At 36.8% G+C, this 19,668-nt stretch overlaps 2 protein-coding genes across 2 annotated transcripts; one reads left to right on the plus strand and one right to left on the minus strand.

The window, feature by feature from the left end:
* Window positions 1-3,318: 3,318 nt before the first annotated feature.
* LOC129235983 (COMM domain-containing protein 5) lies at window positions 3,319-4,663 on the plus strand. The gene is made up of 3 exons (XM_054870102.1): window positions 3,319-3,705; window positions 3,765-3,908; window positions 3,977-4,663. Exons 1-3 carry the CDS (start codon window positions 3,401-3,403, stop codon window positions 4,152-4,154), a joined length of 627 nt encoding a protein of 208 aa, XP_054726077.1. The 5' UTR covers window positions 3,319-3,400; the 3' UTR covers window positions 4,155-4,663.
* Window positions 4,664-4,669: 6 nt separating this feature from the next.
* Window positions 4,670-6,326, minus strand: LOC129235982 (probable galactose-1-phosphate uridylyltransferase). The gene is made up of 4 exons (XM_054870101.1): window positions 6,154-6,326; window positions 5,930-6,099; window positions 5,658-5,863; window positions 4,670-5,572 (listed from the first exon to the last, which is right to left on the minus strand). Exons 1-4 carry the CDS (start codon window positions 6,170-6,172, stop codon window positions 4,918-4,920), a joined length of 1,050 nt encoding a protein of 349 aa, XP_054726076.1. The 5' UTR covers window positions 6,173-6,326; the 3' UTR covers window positions 4,670-4,917.
* Window positions 6,327-19,668: the final 13,342 nt, after the last annotated feature.

The raw sequence follows: 19,668 nt of genomic DNA on the forward strand, positions 1-19,668 counted from the left end.
TACGAAATTCGATGTCACCTGCTTCCCAGCTTACCGTCGTGAAGTCTTCATTGCTATATTTTGGGATTAAGAAAACGTTAAGTTTAGATTTAGCTAATACGCATGTCCTACTTTTACCTGCACAGCTGGCAGCATAAAGCTTATAGTGCGGAGCCCTCAATCCGCATATGCGCCCTTGTCTCACCCATGGCTCCTGAATGAGGACAATGTCAGGATTTTCTACCGCCATTAGTTCAACAAGGGCTGCTGTAGCTGCTTTACTGTGGTGCAGATTTATTTGAAGGAGCCTCATTGGTTACGTCTGCGTCTACCTCACCCAGGAGCTCTTTCTCCGACAACAGGTTAGCAAAGTCTTCTGTCAAATCCGCCTCAGAAGAAGCGTGTCCAATACTGTCGACATCGCCTATTGACTCTTTTTCATGCACGTCCATCTCGCTAGACGACTCTTCATCATCAGCAAGCTGGCCTAACGTGTCGCTTCTGTATGTCCTGATTTTAATCTTACAGAAGCCATAATTTACTTCGCCATCGCTCTTCGCCAATGGCTCTAGTGAGTCCTCAGTCAGCAGTAACATGACTTGCATGGTGGCTCTTTTCGACTCCACCTCGGTGGTTGACTTCTCCTCAAAAGACTTGACAAATTTCCATTTGTCTGCTGGAAGATTAGGATTGCATGCTCTTAGCAGCTGCATGATATCCTCAGGCTCTGATGGAGTAGTTGGTAACCAAGCTCTTGCTCTTGGACGAGACGGAATTTCCTTCTTCTCGACCACCGCCAGCTTGGCACCGGGATATACTTCACCAACTTTAGAGATGGCAATCCTGTAAAGCTGCACCGACCTTTCGTCGTCGCATGCAACTATCTTAATTTGCCCCTGATACCACCCTGCATCTGTACAGGAAGGAGGAGGCCCAGGGTTGCTGGTCATAACCTCCATCGCTACTTTCGTCAGCGCCGCATTCACCCATTTCCACTGGTTCTTGGGGATTTTTCCTTTAGGGTCATTTTCGTCTACAACGCCTATTATGATGCGGTTTTTTGCAACCTCCGCAAAAGACTTGTGTGGCGTGACATTGTGCAACCTCATTTTCTTTGCCTGCGAGCTGTCCCCCTCGGCTGACCTCTGACGCTTAGATATGTCCGGATGCACCGGACGCTCAATCTGGAAATTGGGTAGTACCGCCTTCGCCCACTCGATCGCTTCTTGCAACTCCTTAGTGAGTTCTTCCCCAGCTGGTGGCGTTGAGTGTACTCTGGTGAGTAACCTGGCCGCATTGCGCCTTTCCTGGTACCCAGCTTTTGACGGGTCGGAAATTTTTATTGTAGGCCATTTCTGGACCTGAGAACTGCTTTTAGCGCTGACTGAGGTCGCAGTCACCTCATCTTGGCGACCAACTTTCGGTTGTCGCAACAGTTGCTTGTTTGGCTGGACCAAATTACCAGCCGTAGATTTGTTAGCCACCGAATTTTGACTAGGCTTGGCCTCAGTCGCAACTGGGGCTGAAGAGAGGCTCGTCAAGGACGCTGCCCTTTTTGCAGAGCTGGAAGCTCCTTCCGGTCCTTTAGCGGAGGAACCGGTCTCCATAGAATTTTTATTTTTAAATTTGCCAATATTCATTTTGGACCCACGAGTGTTGGAGAAGGAGAAGTCCGCCTACGCATAGCTCCAGGTACGTAGGTAAGGCTAGCTATTACGGAGGGCGCCAGGTATCCGTAAGCTCCGTTTACGACTGAGTTATTTTTGAAAAGGGCTCCAGCCTGACAGATCCTCGGCACGGGTCGCATTACACCTTGATCCAGCCCTTTACCCCCGACCATGCTAAAGATACTCCGAATGATGTTGTACTATTGAGGAGTAGCGAACACCAAACTTTGTATAATTAACTTAGCTAGGTACCTCCTATTTCAGGACTACTGTGGTACCTATTACCAGCCGGCACCCTCTGGGCGGGTTCAGTGGAGGATTTTTGCCAGCCCAGTACATCCTTAAAATATTATACTTTCGAAACATCGAAAAAACAAAAAATCGATTTTTTTTAATTCTGGACGCATGTAATCCGTTAAATCTACTAAGATTATTTAAATTTATTAATCAACTTATTAACGATCAAAATGCAAACCAAACTAATGGGGTGTTCATAAGGGTGTCAAGGTGTTGTATTATTGTTTGTTCGTATAAGTCATATTAAGAATTTTCATACAGTTCAAAAATAGTTGCTTGCGTTTTCATGTGCTCTTACTTATTTGACTTTAAGTACCTTACCACATAAGGCAGCCGAGATATTTAATAGTAGAAGTCCATTCCTAAATACATTCGAGTCCTTACCATATTCCAGAAAAAAAACATCTTGAAACGGGCATTTTGCCATTTAAGTGGTTAAATACAGTTAAAATTTTCCAAAAATTAATCGAAGATTTTTTTCACTGATAAATATTTTTTTATAAATAATTTAAGGCCGAAATTTTGGTCAAAAATCGATTTTTTTTTTTGAGAAACCGCCATTTAGATGTAGATTCGTAGATTTGATCGTAGGATTTTGGAAATTTCCGTAGAATTGTGTCAGCTGATTGCTTTCTCACCACGCAGTGTTGCCAAACGGTACATTTCGAAATTATTTACACAATAAGCTTAGAAAAATTAAAATTTTTATAAAAATAACTTAAAAACAATGTTGAATACTGTTAATTATAGATAAATGAACTATTTTTTCAATAAGGGCGGGTAGATGTTGAAATGGAATAAAATGGCGTTTGCTGTGTGGCACGTAGCGCCGTCCTGCTGGAACCACAAGTCGTCTAGGTCCATATGGTTCAATATGGGCCATAAGAAATTGGAAAGGCCACCACGTCTACCGAAAAATGGGCGCAATGCGCGCAATGTTTGCGTTAATGAACACTCATTTTGATAATAAAGTTTTATCATTTGAACGTGCTGTTCAATCGTGTAACTTGTCATGATGATTGGGCATAAACAACTGAATAATAAACAAAAGATTTGACAGATGTCACCAAAACAAAATGGCTGCCACAGGACGCCAAAATCGACCCGCGCCAATTAAAAAATCCTTTAACTAAAAAAACGCAGGTTTTTTCTACGGGATAAGTTTGGCTTAATTTTGTGTTCTCTACGGGCTGCGGTAAGGGTCTAGGATACGTTGGCCAGTGTGCGCACCATGAGCCACGCTACGGGATGACATGTCAGGTTGTGCGATGTATTTGGTTGTGTTGACGCCTTTACTGGATGGTTCATGTCTGCACTAATGAGAATGTAATTTAAAAATAAACATAGGAATAATAGATCTGGCAGCCCACAGCCAACAGCTGCTTCGTAGACAATACAAAAGAAACAAAATCTGCAGAAATTTAATTATTTTGTTAAAAGCTACACGTCCGGCAAAAATGTCCTCAAACTTCAGGTACACAATGGTGCGCTCCGTTCGTCCCTACGTTAAATATTTGCCACAACTAACGAAACCGGTACTGCGGGTTCTCATCAAGGTTTCTGTTCATTATCTTGAGAGTTCGAAGTGTTCACCCGAAGAACTAGATTTGGAGTTAACTAAACTCACACATTCCGGCCATGATATTCCAGATAACTTTTGTGAACTATTCGCGGCTGTGCTACAAATTATGCAAATATTTTTGCGTACACCAAAAGGTATTGTTAAGGATCATGAACTGCGAGACTGCCTTAAGGAACTGCGGTGAGTACTTGAAGCAATTTTTTTTCTCATTTCGTTTATCTTACCGCTGAAATTTGCAGATTTACTGAAGAATGCGTTGAGGACTTGAGCAAAGTGTTGTATAATCATCGTGCCTCCCTAACAAAGAATTTCATTGAGGCCAAGACGTCACGTTCAAAACCGAAAAACTTGCAATGGCGCATTAATATATCACTGGGCGAGGGGTGAGCATAAATACTTATCAAGTTCGTAGGCTGTAGTACAATTAATCACTTTTTCATTATTTCCGCAGCACTTGCAATGGCAGTATAAATGCACCGACCATCATACTACATTTTCAATTGCCAGACGGCTGCTACCGCACTTTAGAAATCCCACTTTCTATGTTCCATCAACTGCGCTATAATGTGGCACTGCTTTTGAGTGAAATGCAAGCATTGGAAAGTCGCGCTGTTATGAAGAAATTTTAAACCAGTGTAAATGGTTATCTTTTCAAATTGGAAAATTGCAATTTATATCTATGCGCATTTGTACTTTACTGTACGGTAGTGCTGCAACACAGACGATATATTGGAACCACTATATAACTATATGGTATATCTATTCAAACAACTTACTTTGCTTTGATATGGGTTGGCCAATCAAAAAGTATTATATTTACCTGGTGTTTGTTGCGTTATTTACCAATGTATTTGATGTAGCTTTGTTAATTACACCGTTCGATGTGAGATTATTAAAACGTAAATTTTTGGACATTAATTGTTATAACAATTGATGTAAGCGTGATTAGTAATACAAAAACCGAGTTGTGCGTATAATGTTTTCAAAAGTACATATGTATGTATATTCATAACTAAGATAGACTTTTAGATATGTAGTAGGTTAAATTAAATTTACATTATACAATTATTTGGATGTGCATATGTGCTTTCTATGTACTATATGTAACAATAAATATTCATTGTACTAGCAAATGAAACACCAATTTTATTATTACAAATTCTTTTTATTTTTGCTATTGTAACAGGATAAAACATTTTCCCTAATGGCTTTGCCGGATTTATATTTTAATGTCTGGGTTATTGTTGTTGTTGTAGTAGTTTACTACTACGCCCCAGTAGCGTCGATCCTGCTGCCCCTTTATGTATAAATATAAATATAAAATTTTGTTATCTAAAATTAATCGCACTTCTCGCTTAGGAGCAACTACCACTGTAGATATTTTTTTTATATTTAGTTCTCTGTATAATGACGTTCACCGTTGATTTCACGTAAACGTTGAGCTGCCTGTTCAGGTGTCAAATCACGTTGCGCTTCGTTGAGCAATTCAAATCCGACCATAAATTTGCGTACCGTAGCGGAGCGCAATAATGGTGGGTAGTATAGCGCATGCAGTGTCCAATGCGATATGTCTGCGTCACTGGTCTCACCAGTCGGCGCCCCATGCCAACCCATCGAATAAGGGAACGAACACTGAAATAAGTTATCATATTTGATGGTTAATTCCTTGATAACTTTTGCCAAATTATCTCGCTGCGCTTCTGTCACATCGCTGATGCGCTTATTATCGTTGCGTGATATAAGCATAGTCTCAAATGGCCATGCGGCCCAAAATGGCACCACAACTAGCCAATCCTGATTCTCAACGACAATACGCTCGCTACGCTCCAACTCTCGCTTTACATAATCGGCTAGCAATGGCCTACCGTTCTTGCTATAGTAGCTGCGTAAGCGTTCGTCTTTTATTTGAGGCTCAGATGGCAGAAATGAACAACACCATATTTGGCAGTGGGGGTGAGGATTCGAACAGCCCATTGCGACGCCCTTGTTTTCAAATACCTGCACCCAAAGGAATTTTTTACTGAGTTCATTGAACTGCTTGATCCACCTGTATCGATAAGAATATACTCATGCATTATTAAATTAAATTAAATTATTTTCACAATTGGAATATATTAAAAAAAAGTGCGCACTCATCTATGACGGCCCGTATTTCTGCAGCACTCATCTGTGGCAGTGTAACATTTGATTTCGGGTGAAAACACATAACCCGACAAGTGCCTCGTGCTTCAGTCACCTGAAACAGGGGATCATCAGAGGGCGGAGGCACCGGGTTGTTCTCCATTAAAGCCGGAAAGTCATTTGTAAAAACAAAAGTTCCTGTGTACACTGGATTCACCTGTATCGACAACAGCGAAAAATTGATTTAAGAGAAAAGTAAAATAGAGCTAATTCCATAACCTACAGTCCCATTTGGTCGAGCAACGCCCGGACTTAGCGGGTTTGTGGGATCAAAGTCGGGTATATTACTTTTCTGTGGCGCTTCCTGCTGTCCCGTCCATGGTCGTAGCATACGATGTGGACTCACCAACACCCAATGGCCAGTCAAGGGATTCAGGCGGCGATGTGGATGCTCTATACGTAATTGATATCAGAATTTGTACGCTTGATAAAGTAGCAAAAGCTTACCAGAAGCAACGAATTGCATTTTTATTGCAAATATGATTTAATCACCTTAAGCACCTTAGACAATAACAAACCGAACTGACCGCCTAAACATCTGCGTTGAGCATTTATTAGAGACTAAAATGCACACTTTACAACACATCAACCGATCACTCGCTTGCCAGAATGCCAGAAACACAAAGTCAAGTGCCATTGAGTATAAATAAATAAAATTTTGTTGTTCTCTGCTTTTTTGTCTTATCAGTTAAAGAGCTTGCAACAAACATGTATTATATGTATATATATATACATATATACATATAAGTAAATATGCGACTATGTTATTTACATGTCAGTGTTGCCGTATCTACATATTTGGGCGAAGTGTAGCAAAAAAAGTGAAGTGTTTCGAAATTATTTGGGAAGAAAGGTGCAGTGAATTTCTTTGTGATGCCCATTAAGCAAAAATTTCTAGTTTTATATAAACACATTATGTCGTGACATTAAATATAAAAATGTATTTCTTACTTCAATTTCTTATTAATAAAGTTTTTTGTATTAACATTAACGATTTTAACAGTAATTACAGTGTTGTGTGGGAAATATCGCTAACTTTTCCGCACTTAAATGATGCGAAACATTTTTTGAATTTAAATATACAAAGAAATACAAATATACTTAGTCCTGCCATAAGTTCTGTGACAAATTTTACAATGCATACGGCGAGAACCAATTCGCAGAAAACAGTTCCGCTATTTTAGCTTTTGTTCGTATGCGTTGTCTACTCATAAATTATACTCAGTTTCATGGCAAAATTCGCTTGTTAAGGGGTTAGGGTTAGTCAGAGGCCCGAAAAAATTATGATTTGAAATAATTTGTTTTTGCTAGTCAATTGCTTTATTTTACAACAATACAAACATAGCACTAATACATCATGTTTTCACTTGACTTGAGCAAAATTTCAAAAAAAAAAAAATGAATAATTGTAAAAGTTGTCGTTAATTGTGTGGAGCCCGTTTCTCCAGAAGTCCCTTGCGGTGATCGTTACAAGTCCTTGGAGATTCATCTGAAATCTATCGGCTCCGGGGTGCCCGAGTGCCCTTTGTTAATTGTTGAACAACTCGAAAAGTATTTGTCGGATTCACTTCAAATTTTCACACAATATTTTTAAAATATTATACTTTAAGAAAATCCAAAAAAAAATCCAATTTTTGTTTTAATTCTGACTACCCCTAACCCCTTATGGGGTCCCGCTGGTCTAGAGCTCGAAAGTTTAGGGTATTTTCAGGAATTTTTTTAACAATACAAAAAATTAAAAACGATATTTAAATTTTTTAGGATTTTTATTTAACTTCATTTACATATTGTTAATTTAAAAAATGGCGCTGAAGTTGACCCTCCCGAAAAATTTTACCTGGACGGTGTTGCCCACTTTAGTTTTATTTATCTGAAACACAAAAACCAAAAAATTATTAATCAGTATGACTCTTCTCGGCCTTATGGCTAAGATCATGACTGTAGTTATGTCCCGTACTAGAATAAAAATAAAAATTTGACAAAATGGCGCGGTTTGGATTTGACACTCTAAAAATCGGGTTTTTTCATTGTTTTAATAAAAAATACGAAATAATTAAAATAATAATATAATTCTAGTACGGGCGATAGCCATTGATGTTTTGAGCAACATATTAAAATCTCAGACGATTCGGTTGAACAGTTGTTTTCTTTTTGTGACAACAACAGGCTGAAAAAAGTAATTTCGAGATAAATGAGTGCAAAGTTTGAGGTACAGAAGCGCGTGGACCGCTCTCTACCTAATTAATGGGCTAGATGTATAGCTTCTCTTGGGAATTCCCGCACAGTATATTATTAAGATACTAAACTTTTGAGATATCGAAGAAACAAAAAATCGATTTTTGGAATTTTCTAGACCATTAACAATGGAATGGGGGCTAAGGAAAATCGCATTGCAGTGATTGCAATACAAAAGTGTGATAAAAGTGGTAGTGAGATTTAAGTGAAAAAAAGAGGTTGTCTGTAAAGTCGGTTTACTGACGATAGTTTAACCTGACAACGTCGTAAGAAAATATTGATGGAATGGTTGCAATTTTCAAAACAAAATTTTAATTTTATTTGTTTGATAGATATTTTGTATGGATATAGAGGAGGAGGTAAATGGAATTGCAATGGAATAGGTCAAGTTACATTTACACAAACGTGAAAAATGACGAAACATTTATCAAATTCATGAAAGATTTCTTCAATTTCGATTGTGCATCAGACGTTAATAAGTCAACAACACTAAGAGGCACCATCATCGATTTGCCTTTTTCAAGACACTTTAAACTCGAAACACTCCCTTTCATTTCCTACTTTTTCTATCATCGTCCTATTCTCAACAGAGAAATGGTTCATTACCATGCACACAGGAAGAAGGCATATGCAAATACAAGTATGTGAATTCATATACAAATGCGCATATACATACATACATATACATACATATATATGCTCACTCAAGTAGGACAGAGCCAGATGTCGAACGTTGCCGAACGCGGGGGCCGATTGTGCTCTTTGTCGTTCGTTCCGCGCTCTCGCTTGCAGTTCAAGCACATTAGCTTACATTTGCTTACGTACGGAATAGATTCGTATATTTGATATGTCCATATGACTTGTATGCATCTTTACATATAGATTTGTTCTTTTTGAAAATTGCGCGAAATCGTATAAGTATATGCATGTTTATATACATATATTAGTATACAACATATCTTATAAGGTATATGGTAAATATTACCATACATTTTTTCCTTCATATATAATAAAAAAATTAATAATAATAACATTAAAACAACAGGTATTATTAACAAACTTGGTTTTATTTTAAATTCTTCAAGTAAATCAAATTAATAATAATCAATAAGAAGGCATATGCAAATACAAATACGTGAATTTATATATGTACATATGCGCATATACATACATATATACGCTCACTTAAGTAGGAGAGAGCAAGATGTCGAACGTTGCCGTTCGTTTGCTTTGTCTGCTTTGTCGTTCGATCCGCGCTTTCGCTTGCAGTTCATTCAAGGTAACGGCAATGAGCAAGGTAACGACAAATGAGCAAGGTACCGACAAATGAGCAAGGTAACGACAAATGAGCAAGGTAACGACACATTTTTTCGTGCGTGCAGCCGGCTAAATCGAATTATAAGACGTTATCACGTCAAAAACTAAATATTTTGATAATGCTTATTTACCGCACGATCAATATCCTAAACGTCTGAAGTGACAAATAGAGAAAGAAGTGGTCTACCCCGCGAGGTTCGAACCAGTGCAGCCATAAAGGCCGTTCGAGAAAGAGTTCGCAGAAATTTTTTTTTTGACCTATCGACCAGATCCATGTCAAGACTAATTAGAGATGATCTCCAGATGAAACCCTTCCCTCGCTCAACAGGCCATCTTTTGACAACGCGCTTGAAGAAAATTAGACTTGATAGAAGCAAGCAACTTCTTCGGTGGCACGCGGTCAACGGCCATGAAAATATTCTTTCCACAGATGAGAAAATGTTCATTGTTGAAGAAGTTTTTAATAAGCAAAACAACAAATCTAAGCTAAAACTTCTAAAGACGCAAAACATGCTGTTTAAGGGGTTTGGTGGGGAATGTCTTGTAAAGGCGTTACTTCTTTTCATTTCTGCGAAAAAAGGGCTAAGACCAGGGCAAAAGTTTACCAGGAGGATGTCTTAAAAGGCGTGGTGAAGATCACAATGTGGTGGAGAACATGGCCTGTCGAAGACCTGACAGGAATTTGGAGACTCTCACTGAAAGGCCTTATCATTTGAGGTCTTGTGTAAAAGCAAATGGAGACAGTTAAAAATCATATGTGAAAAATTTAAATGTCCACAGAGCTGCACTTCTACAAGTAAAATCCGCCAAACAGTCATAAATGCCTAATTGTTGAGAATCGATGACGGCTCGATATCAATGTTGAAGGCTGTTTATGTAGCTTTGCACTAAAGCAGTAATATTCTCAGCAGAGCGTTCAGTTTTTGGTCCTTTGGTCTGGCAATCATTTTTCAAATCCTCGTCAGAACCAGTTTCTTGAAATTTTTTCACCAACCGTCGAATTGTCGACTCCTTCGGTTGATTATTGCCACCAAAAAAATTTTGCGTTTTGTTGTTCTTAAAGATCGATCATTTTCATAACAAGTTTCCAAGTTTAGGTATACAACGTTCATTCATTTTAGTTTTGTAAGTCTGATTATTGGCGGCCGCCGTAGCCGAATGGGTTGGTGCGTGATTACCATTCGGAATTCACAGAGAGAACGTTGAAGTCGGCTTGAAACTGTAGATCCCTCCATTTGTGGAACAACATCAAGACGCACACCACAAATAGGAGGAGGAGCTCGGCCAAACACCACAAAAAGGATGTACGCCCCAGTTATGTATATATATATAAGTCTGATTATTTCCTCATACATAGTTTTATTTAAAAATTAAGGGAATAATTTTTAATCCCAGTTAAAATTAGTACAAAACGAAAGAGCTATTCCGTCGAGTACAAAAAGGGAATCGTGGAAGACTCCAGGGGTGTAAATCTTGTAGCAATCTGTAAAGAGAAGATGCAATTACCTGAGTTGGAAGATTGCATCTGGGAATGGATTGCATGCAGGAGAGCAATGGCTTTGGTTGTGCGCAGGTCTGATATTAAAAAAATTGCCCTTGTAATAGTAATTGAATTTGATATATCCACAGAAGAATTTAATAATTGGAGGAGATCTAAGGAGTTCAACAACATTATTTAAGCTTGAAGGCAATGAACTTGTTGAGCGTGCACTTGCATTTAAGCTTTTTGTTGATGGCATTGATTTTTCGAAACACCAACTCTCCAACATGATTACTATGGGTGAGACCGCGCTATTCCTAGGCCAAGGAGCTCAAACGGCACTTCACCAAAAGGCTTCTTCGTCAATTTACGTTCCTTCTACCGGTTACTATAGTGCACGTGTTACCTGTATTTTAACTATTCGTCTAGATGGCACGAAAGTATAGCCATTTTTAATCACTAAAGGTAAAAAAGACCACATTCAACGTGTTTCAAGGATTTATTTTATTGAAAGTGAAAAAGCCTGGTGCACCCAAGCAGTTATAACAAAAAAAATAGGTTGATTTTATGTTGCCACCACTGTTGAGGGGCCCGAATAGAGGCTTACTAGTTTGGGATTCAGCCAGTACTCACCGCGCTAAAGGCATGAAAATCTTTCTTGGTTGGACTGGTTACCTTCAGATACTTGACATTGCAATAAACAAGCCATTCAAGGATCATTGGCGGATGGAAATCAATGAATATATTGAAAATTTTGTATAAATATAAATTTTGTAAAACCATACTTACAAGAAGTTGTGTATTGGGTAAAAAATAACACCCTATAAAGTAAGCAAAAAGGGACAGTGGTATTACAACGGATCTATGACAAGTCAAATTGTGTCATATTGGCGGCTATCAAACCTGCCTACCTACCTTTTGTTGCCACTGCATTACTCTACTCGCATCTATGCTAAGGAATATAAACATTTTCAATAAATATTATTTATTATTATTTATTTGTTATTAGATGTACTTTATTTTTGTGATTTATCAGTCATTCTGTTTTCATCTTCTTTTTTGTTATTATAAATTATAAAATCTAATGCAAACAAACAAAGCAATTAACAATCACTGCCGCTACATACGATTTACCATACATTGTAATTATATATGCACTATATATCACTATATATATTAATGTATGTATATATATAGATGTGTGTGTATTATAGTTGTATGCATATATTGGTCATTATTTCCCAATTATCTTATCCTTGTTCGTATCATTGATCGCCATTCAATATATGCGGCCTACATTTGTAAGTGGGCTAAGGTGTGTCTATGTATGTATTTATGTATGTGTGTTAATTGTATGTGTTTTTATGTTAGCATGTACATATGTATGTGTATGTGTGTTTATGCACGCATACATATTTAGTTGATATATTTATACATATTCCATTTTTTATATATAATATTAAATAACAATGGGTTTAAGCCTATAGATGGATGTAAGAGTAAAGTATGTACTTGAGAATACATGTGACAATTTGCCAATTTATTGATCAACCTTCCAACGCTGCATCAGTCGACATTCTCCTTTACTAGCTAACATATTCATACATATATATGTATGTATATATATCTTACATGCAAATACATAGTACGCGCAAATCGACATTTTACTTAAATAACATTTTCCGATTCCTGTTTATTTATTTAGGTATATTGTTGTTGTTACTTTTGTAATTTAACTACCATTACACTTTTCATTTATATATGAATTTCTATGTTAATATTCGTGTTAAATTGTTACATACATTGTTGCCGTACAAGTAGTTAACAGTTCACGCCGTAATCGTAATCCTTTTAGTGTCAATGACACAATACTTTATATTATTGCATCAAGGAAGGGAAGTTCAATTTCAAATTTACTGAATCCGTTTATAATAACAAACTTAAATTTGATGTAAATTTATTTTATTTCACAGATCTTTCGTGGTTTTTTGCATGTATGTGCATATGTATGTATGAATTTTGTGATATGCATTTAAGCTGTCATCCTTAGAAATGAATATCTATACATATTATCATAATTAATTCCCTTTGGGAGAGAGAGAGAGAGGACAAAACGAAGTACCTCCTGTCATCAAACAAATAGTCGGCGCACTCGCAAATCGGCACCCATGTCACTATTGACAGTTATGATTTCGAGACTGTAAGAGACTTCGTTTATCTGCGCTTTGTCAAACGGCCAAAATCGCTTAAGCAATTATCGCACCAATCAAGAAGAAGAAGAAGTGCCTTTTGGGTTACGGGAGCGTATGAGTAACATTCAATTTATTGTACTGAAGAAGCCTTTCACATTTCATAGGAAGTGGGATTGAATTCAAAACAATTCAACAGTTACATACATATTTATACAGAAAATATTGAATAAAATAGTATAATTTTTGTAGATAAAATCGAGGGAACGAAACACCAATTTATACAAAATGTGTTTTCTAATAGCGGTCGCCTCTCGGCAGGCAAAGGCAAACTCCTAAGTATATTTCTGCCACAAAAGAGCTGCTCATAAAAAATAAATGCCGTTCGGTGTCGGCTTAAAGCTATAGATCTCTCCATTTGTAACGCAACATAAATACGCACACTACAAATAGGAGGAGGAGCTCGGCCAACACCCAAAACGGGTTTAAGCGCCAAGTATGTATATATTTATTATTAAGGGTGTTCAGATTGGATATACTTTTTCCAATTCGGGTTTTGACTGTTAACGCGTGACTACTGTCAAACTAAATGCATAATTTTTTTCAGTATTCATTGACATTTCTTTATGGAAAACCTTATGCCTCAACAACCTTTACAAATCGTACCAATGGATTGCGAAAATCGACGTTCTGCGAAATGTGTTCATCGCGCGCTCAGGCCAACTTATGGTGGCCCAGTTTTGGCTCAATGGCTACGTCAACAAGCAAAATTGAAATATTTGGGCCGCAGAGCTACCCGAAGCCATTCAAGAACAGCCATTTATCCAATGAATCATCCAAAACAACAGATTGGTGTGGCCTATGGGATGGGGGAATTATCGGCCCATATTTCTTCAAAGACAAGGCTGGCACCAATGTACCAGTGTATGGGGAACGCTTTGATGCTGGAAATTGCCGACATTTTGATGCTGGGAATTGAAGGCAGTGATCTGCACAACATTTGGGTCTGATAAGACGGCGGACGGCGTTACTTGCCATACAATGGATTGACCCCCATGATCGTGTTCCGCAGTTCCGAACAACATTTGAAAGGAATTATCTTAAAAAAATAAATGAAGGATTCTACATAAAAACAATAGAGATTGCTCAAGCAATTTCAATTTTCGTCGTTTTATTTCAATTCAAAATCCGATAACTCTAAATTGAACACCCTTATTAGTATTCAAATGCGCAGACATCTGTACACATATTTCAAGTTTCTGCTCCTTTCTTCACATTTCTCAAGGAATGACTTATTGATATAGTTAGATAATTAACATAAAATAAGGGGTATATAAGAATGAATTTTAGTGAGAGCGTGCCGCTAATCTCAGCGGTCTGACCAAGTGTCTTGCATCGGTTGAGCTCAATGAAAATGATTTCACTGTTATACAGCGCTGAAATTCAAGTTTGGTGAAAAAAACTGTGAGGGAAACTTTGGCTGCCACATCATTTGGAAAATTCTGAAGCCGAACTCTGCACTATCATTTCACATGTATTCACATCGTACAATCAGTCGTTGTTCAGATATCAATGAAGTGTTGTCATTGATTGATTTTTTCCCTATATCACTAACACAGCCTCAGTTTTTGTCTTAAACGGAAATTCGGCCGAATAACGGTATACTACGTAGTACCCTCTCTTTTCGCCATGACTGAAACTGATTCTCATTCTTTGATGACGCGAACAATCGAATGGTAACGATAGAGTTTGGATATTAGTAGGAAATCTCTCAGTCGTACTATTTTGTCTATTCGTCTATGAAGACTTAGGCATTACAAATTTACAGACGCACAGAAAACTTATATAATTTCTTAAACTCGCATACATTTCGCAAATTTCTAAACTTTCTCTTAGTTTCTCTTATCTCTTAGTTTGGCTTTTCAGGACTTGCTTCCAATGCTGCTTTTATGTAAGCCATATTACCGAAATGGGTGCCATATTAGATACTTTGCATCTGGCATACACGCTTCCCATTCTAGGGCGGTTACTGTTTGGTGTTAGGTCGAAATGCGTCACTAAGAGCATCGAAACCTTATGGATATTTTGATTCAAAGACACCAATTTTAGATCGAAACTCCAGTGCAGAGAACTGAACCTCCATAGATGACTAACTCAACAACCGGTATAAGAGAACTTAGATCTCACGATCGTCTCGAGAAATATGGAATACTTATGCTGACAGTTTTTTCGTAGGTACAGTAAATGTCAAAATGAAACCAAAAAATTCGCAAGCTACATACACAATGTAGATATGTAACATATACATACATACATATGTACATTCATACGCAAACATTACAGTAGCGCCATTAAGCGTAAAAACAAATTGCTAAACGTTTATTCATTCAAGGATATGAATCAAATAAAATAATAATAAAAAATTATCAAATAACGTAAAATAATAAATTTCTGAGAGAACCCACGCAAATTGACCCTGGCCTTTATATCGACGAATTTCCGCAAAACAAAAAAGTTCCTTTTCCTATGAATTCCTTAAATTTATATTAGGGTTTCTTATTTTAGATTTTTTTCTTGATTGAGTTAAAATAACAGTAAATGCAGAATTTCTTGTGCAATATTATAACTTTGCGTGATATGAGTTTCGGAGGTGAAAATTCAAGAATTCTAGAAAACATGGCCTCAAATTCAACCACAACAAGGTTCATATGTATATACGTTTAAATTGAAAATATGCATTAACTGTATTTGTATATTGTATTTCATTCGTTCACGCTTATAAAGTACATACAATGTAACAATAAGATTTCTTAATTAAAATATATTTATTTTATTATTTAATCACCTTCCTTTGTGTACAATAATTAATAATAAATTGTAAAGAGAATTTCAGGAAAATTTAAATATTCGTTTTAGGGTGCACAATTTTTTATATTTTATTAATATTTTTTGGAATTTTTTGTTTTTCTTTTTTGGTGTTTATACACAAGTACGTGGGATTTTGCAGCTATAATTTGTCATTTGTGTGTGTGTGTTCCTTTTTTAATTTATGCCTTTATGTATTGTTTTGTTAGGTGAGATGATTCGTGAGTTTTTTCTCATGAATTTTATTTTTTCGTCTAAGAATTTATGTGTGCCGCATTGTTTGTGTGATCAAGTTTTTGGGTGGTATAAGTGGCGCACGAAAGCGTTTCAAGTTGCATGTCAAGTACTCCGTTTTTGAAAAGCAAGCGAAGGATAAACCAACTAAGGGTTCTTAATCTTTAATTATTTGATTTAAAATATGTATGAGAATAAACAAAAGAAAAGAATTTTCGTTAAACAAAAGCAACACTATGTGAACTTTTTTTGTACAAATACGCTGAGTTCTAATTCTTCAAGTCCTTTGCAGCTAAAGTGTCAAAAAATATTTTCTCCGGCGCTTTTTAAAAATCGATAGTGAGTGAAATTCATTATTCATATCATTGACGCATTACAGACATTCTGGAATTTATATGAAATTTATTTTAAAGCGAAAGCTAATCTTTCGTTACCAAATCCTTCTTTTTGTATTTTCATATGCTTACATACAGACTCAGTTTTATAGATATCCCCAGACACTAATGATTAGTTACTCCAATAAAGATTTTAATTACACTTCGACTGTTAAGGTCTTATTTTTTTAAGCGACTGCTTATGAATAACGAAGTTTTTGCATTCTTGCACTTTTTTCACCTTTAAGAGTAGATTAAGTTTGGCTGCGCTGGTTGCTACTATCCATGAGAATGTAGAAAGGATTGGAGGTTCATTATAATACCACAAGCTTGGGCAAAAACCCTTTCTACTTCCAAGGTGGTGAAACTAATTAATCTCCCTAAGAAACGATGAAATACTATGTCTGTCAGAAATCCTATCCGTCCATGCTACGAATGCCGCCATAGCCGAATGGGTTGGTGCGTGACTACAATTCGGGAGAAGGTAGGTTCGAATCTCCGTGCATGAAGCATTAAAATAAAGACAAAGTTTTTTCTAATAATAGTCGCCACTCGCCAGTCAATGGCAAACATCCGAGTGAATTTGTGCCATGAAAAAGCTCCTCATACAAAAATTACACTGGATCACAAATTTCAGCTTTTTTTCTGCACCAGAGACGCCGTTATGAAATTCCTATGTAAAATCACCGTCTGATTCCGAAAATCAAGGTTATTTTTTATTCTATGGTAACGTTTTTGAGATATTTACGAATTACCGTTATTTCAAAAAAAAAAAAAATTCGGCTCACTTAATCATATATATCTCGAAAACGAATTGAGCGATTCCAAAACCGTTGAAAGCTTTTAAAAGGTAATAAAATTTGCTATAAACTGTGTGTAAAACACTTTTTGCTAGGCCCTGCAGATTTAAAGATAACGAGCTATCATAACGGATTTTTTTAATTTTTTTTGTAAAAATATAAAAAAATTTGTACTTTGAGAGAAAGGATCTCGAAAACTTTTTACTTTTTCGTATATTTTTTGTTTTCACTCTAAGCTCCGTTTTATTACAAAAAAAAATAAACTTTGATTAAACAAAATCGATGAACTAATACAAAAGTTACAAGCATTCAAGTAAATATATCCATTTAATACTTAACACGTTCCCTGTCCCAATACAAAAATGCAAAATTGACCGTCAAGTCCAACAAGGTTTTTTCTGTAGTCATAGGATAGCTTTAGTAATAATAATAACTAAAAAAAAACGGATGTAGGGTATTTCTACCTGAAACACATATGGTCCATTTTTGCTTCTGCATGTTCATGAAACACATGTGGTTCAGGGAATTTTTTCTATGCTGACACACATATGGCTCAGGAACGTATCAGTGCTTATCAGGCGCACGTTTCCTGAACCATATGTGGCTCAGCGGACAGGGAACGTGTTAAGTACCCTACTGGTAATATGTGTTAGTATTCGCAGATCAGTTAGTTTCAGGTAGATTTTGGAAGGGTTATTAGATACAAAAAATTGTTAGTGTCGTTATCTCAAGCACAGACACATTTCAAGCAAGATCATATGTTTAAGGCAGGTAGTGTTTTCTATGTATAACTAGGGAACCTTTTTGTATAGGTAGGTGATCTATGTAAGTATAAATAATAGTACATGTGCCTCGTTCCTTCATAATTTCTGCAAGGATCGCCGGATACTGTTCATTTTTTAATTGCAGTTTATAATCCGTCATTTGCTTAAAAATATAATATGAATAAAAGGGCGCGAGAATTTGAGTGTAAAAATGATCCAGATATGTTCTGTTTCATCTGCGGGGAGTTTATCGTTAAAAGGATGCGACGTGTGTTTTCAAATCCTTTGAAATTTGCATACCATAAGTGTTATGGAATTGAGCCTAGAAACAATGAAAAACCATGGACACCGAATACTGTGTGCACCACATGTCGAGTCGAATTGATATTTTCGGAAACCGGAACCAAAAGGTACATCATAAAAATTAGGAGTTTGCTCTCTTTTAATGCATATCTGACAAGTTTCTTAAACTATCTATTTAGACGACATATGAAATTTATTACACCAATGAAGTGGAGGGAACCAACTTGCCATTCAACGGACTGCTATATTTGTACTACAAAAGTATTTGGGGTTGGAAAGTCAAGAAAAGTAACCTATGCGAGCGTATCTACAGTGTCATTACCAGAACTAAATTCAACGGAAGCTAGATTGCCAGCATCAAATTTAACTTTAGTTCCGGCTCCAGTTTCATTGTCAACAGCAGTATCTGATTACGCGGCATCATGTTGTACTGAATTGCAAACGGAAAACGAAAGAAACCCTTTGTCACAAGCACAACTCAATGATTGGATAAGGGATTTGGAATTGTCAAAAGAAAAGGCCGAACTACACGCCTCTCGTATGCAACAATTTAAATTTGTTTCATCCGATGTTAAGGTAACATATTATAGGACTCGTCACGAACAATTCTCCCAGTACTATACGAAGAAGGACAGTATTTGTTATTGCAAAAACATTGCTGGTCTATTTAAACAGTTTGGTGAACCATATGATTCAAAAGAGTGGCGATTGTTCATAGACGCCAATAAATTAAGTTTAAAGGCCGTATTATTGCATATTGGCAACCAAAAGCCATCTATCCCGATCGCGCATGCAGTAAATACGAAGGAAACATATGAGACAATGCAAAAATTGCTTAAATTAATTAAATACGAAGAACATGATTGGAAAATATGTGCCGATCTAAAAGTCGTTGGAATGCTATGTGGTCTACAATCTGGATACACAAAATACTGTTGCTTTCTATGCAAATGGGATAGCCGGGCACGTCAAGACCACTACATCATAAAGGATTGGCCAGAACGAATCGAGTTTCAAGTTGGGGTGGATAACATAAAATACTCACCACTTATAAAGAAGGAAAAAATAATTCTACCTCCGCTCCACATCAAGCTCGGCCTTATCAAAAACTTTGTCAAGGCTTTGGACAAAGAAGGCGAAGCTTTTCATTATTTGAAAACAATCTTTCCACAGATTTCAGAAGCAAAAATAAAGGAAGGGATTTTTGTGGGGCCGCAAATAAGGAAAATAATGGCCAATACCCATTTCAAAGAATTATTGTCACCAGTGGAGGCAGCGGCGTGGGACTCTTTTGAAAAGGTCGTTACTTCTTTTTTAGGCAAACACAAAAGTCCTAACTTCGAGCTGATAGTAAACGATTTAATCAAAAACTATGCGGAAATGGGTAAATAAAAAACACAT

The sequence above is a fragment of the Anastrepha obliqua genome, chromosome 1, assembly GCF_027943255.1.
Source record: "Anastrepha obliqua isolate idAnaObli1 chromosome 1, idAnaObli1_1.0, whole genome shotgun sequence".
In the NCBI taxonomy this organism is placed as follows: Eukaryota; Metazoa; Arthropoda; class Insecta; order Diptera; family Tephritidae; genus Anastrepha; species Anastrepha obliqua.